The sequence below is a fragment of the Ursus americanus genome, chromosome 25 (assembly GCF_024610735.1).
Source record: "Ursus americanus isolate L20-20 chromosome 25, mUrsAme1.1.p, whole genome shotgun sequence".
Lineage (NCBI taxonomy): Eukaryota > Metazoa > Chordata > Mammalia > Carnivora > Ursidae > Ursus > Ursus americanus.
In genome coordinates this window covers 12,338,838-12,340,111 of record NC_142151.1, presented here as the reverse complement: position 1 = coordinate 12,340,111, position 1,274 = coordinate 12,338,838, and the positions used below count along the sequence as shown (strand labels likewise).

The 1,274-nt window shown below is 37.8% G+C and overlaps 1 protein-coding gene across 1 annotated transcript; it reads left to right on the top strand.

Moving 5' to 3' along the window:
* TAS2R7 (taste 2 receptor member 7) lies at positions 1 to 939 on the top strand. The gene has a single exon (XM_045781399.2). It carries the CDS (start codon positions 1 to 3, stop codon positions 937 to 939), a length of 939 nt encoding a protein of 312 aa, XP_045637355.2.
* The last annotated feature ends 335 nt before the right edge of the window (positions 940 to 1,274 follow it).

Here is a 1,274-nt window from a genome sequence, read left to right as displayed (position 1 = left end):
ATGCCGGATAAAGTGGAGACCACCTTAATGCTGATAGCAGCTGGAGAGTTTTCAGTGGGGATTTTAGGGAATGCATTCATTGGATTGGTAAACTGCATGGGCTGGATCAAGAATAGGAAGATCGCCTCTATTGATTTAATCCTCACAAGTCTGGCCATATCCAGAATTTGTCTATTATGTATAATATTATTAGATTGTTTTATATTGGTGCTGTATCCAGATGTGTATACCATGGGTAAACAAATGAGAATCATTGACTTCTTCTGGACACTAACCAACCATTTAAGTGTCTGGTTTGCCACCTGTCTCAGCATTTTCTATTTCTTCAAGATCGCAAATTTTTTCCATCCCCTTTTCCTCTGGATGAAGTGGAGAATTGACAGTGTGATTCCGAGGATCCTGCTGGGGTGCTTGGTCCTCTCTGTGTTTATTAGCCTTCTTGTCACTGAGAATTTGAACGATGACTTCAGGTATTGTGTTAAGACAAAGAAGAAAACAAACCTAACTGTGAGATGCAGAGTAAATAAAGCTCAATATGCTTCCATCAAGATTTTCCTCAACCTGTTAACGCTATTCCCTTTTTCTGTGTCCCTGATCTCATTTCTCCTCTTGATCCTCTCCCTCTGGAGACATACCAGGCAGATGAAGCTCAATGCCACAGAGTGCAGAGACTTCAGCATAGAAGCCCACATGGGAGCCATGAAAGCTGTCATCTCGTTTCTCCTCCTTTTCATTGTCTACTGTTTGGCCTTTCTTGTAGCCACTTCTAGCTACTTTATGCCAGAGACTGAATTAGCTGTGATCATTGGTGAGTTGATAGCTTTAATCTATCCCTCAAGCCATTCATTTATCCTAATTCTGGGGAGCAATAAATTAAGACAGGAATGCTTAAGGGTGCTTTGGAAAGTAAAGTATATCCTAAACAGAAAAAATTTCTAACACCATAAGCAGATCTAAAGGCTAACTATCATTTACTAGGACAAAGTAAGACATGATGTTTCTTAGTTGTCTTCAGTTCTTCCATTAATGTTGTTTTCATATGGTTAATTACTCTTAAATGTATTTAGTATATCTATAATTGTAACTTAAGAAATCTCATGTAGAGCTGATTTTGCCTCTTTGTCTCTGACTCTCCCTCTCTCTCTACCCCTCCCTTCAGAGTTTTTAAAAACATGTTTCAGAACATATAAAAGTTAATATCTTAATATTAACTATCAGAAGAGAGAGTATTTTCATAGTTCTAAATCATTTCTCTAGATGCAAAATTTTATGAA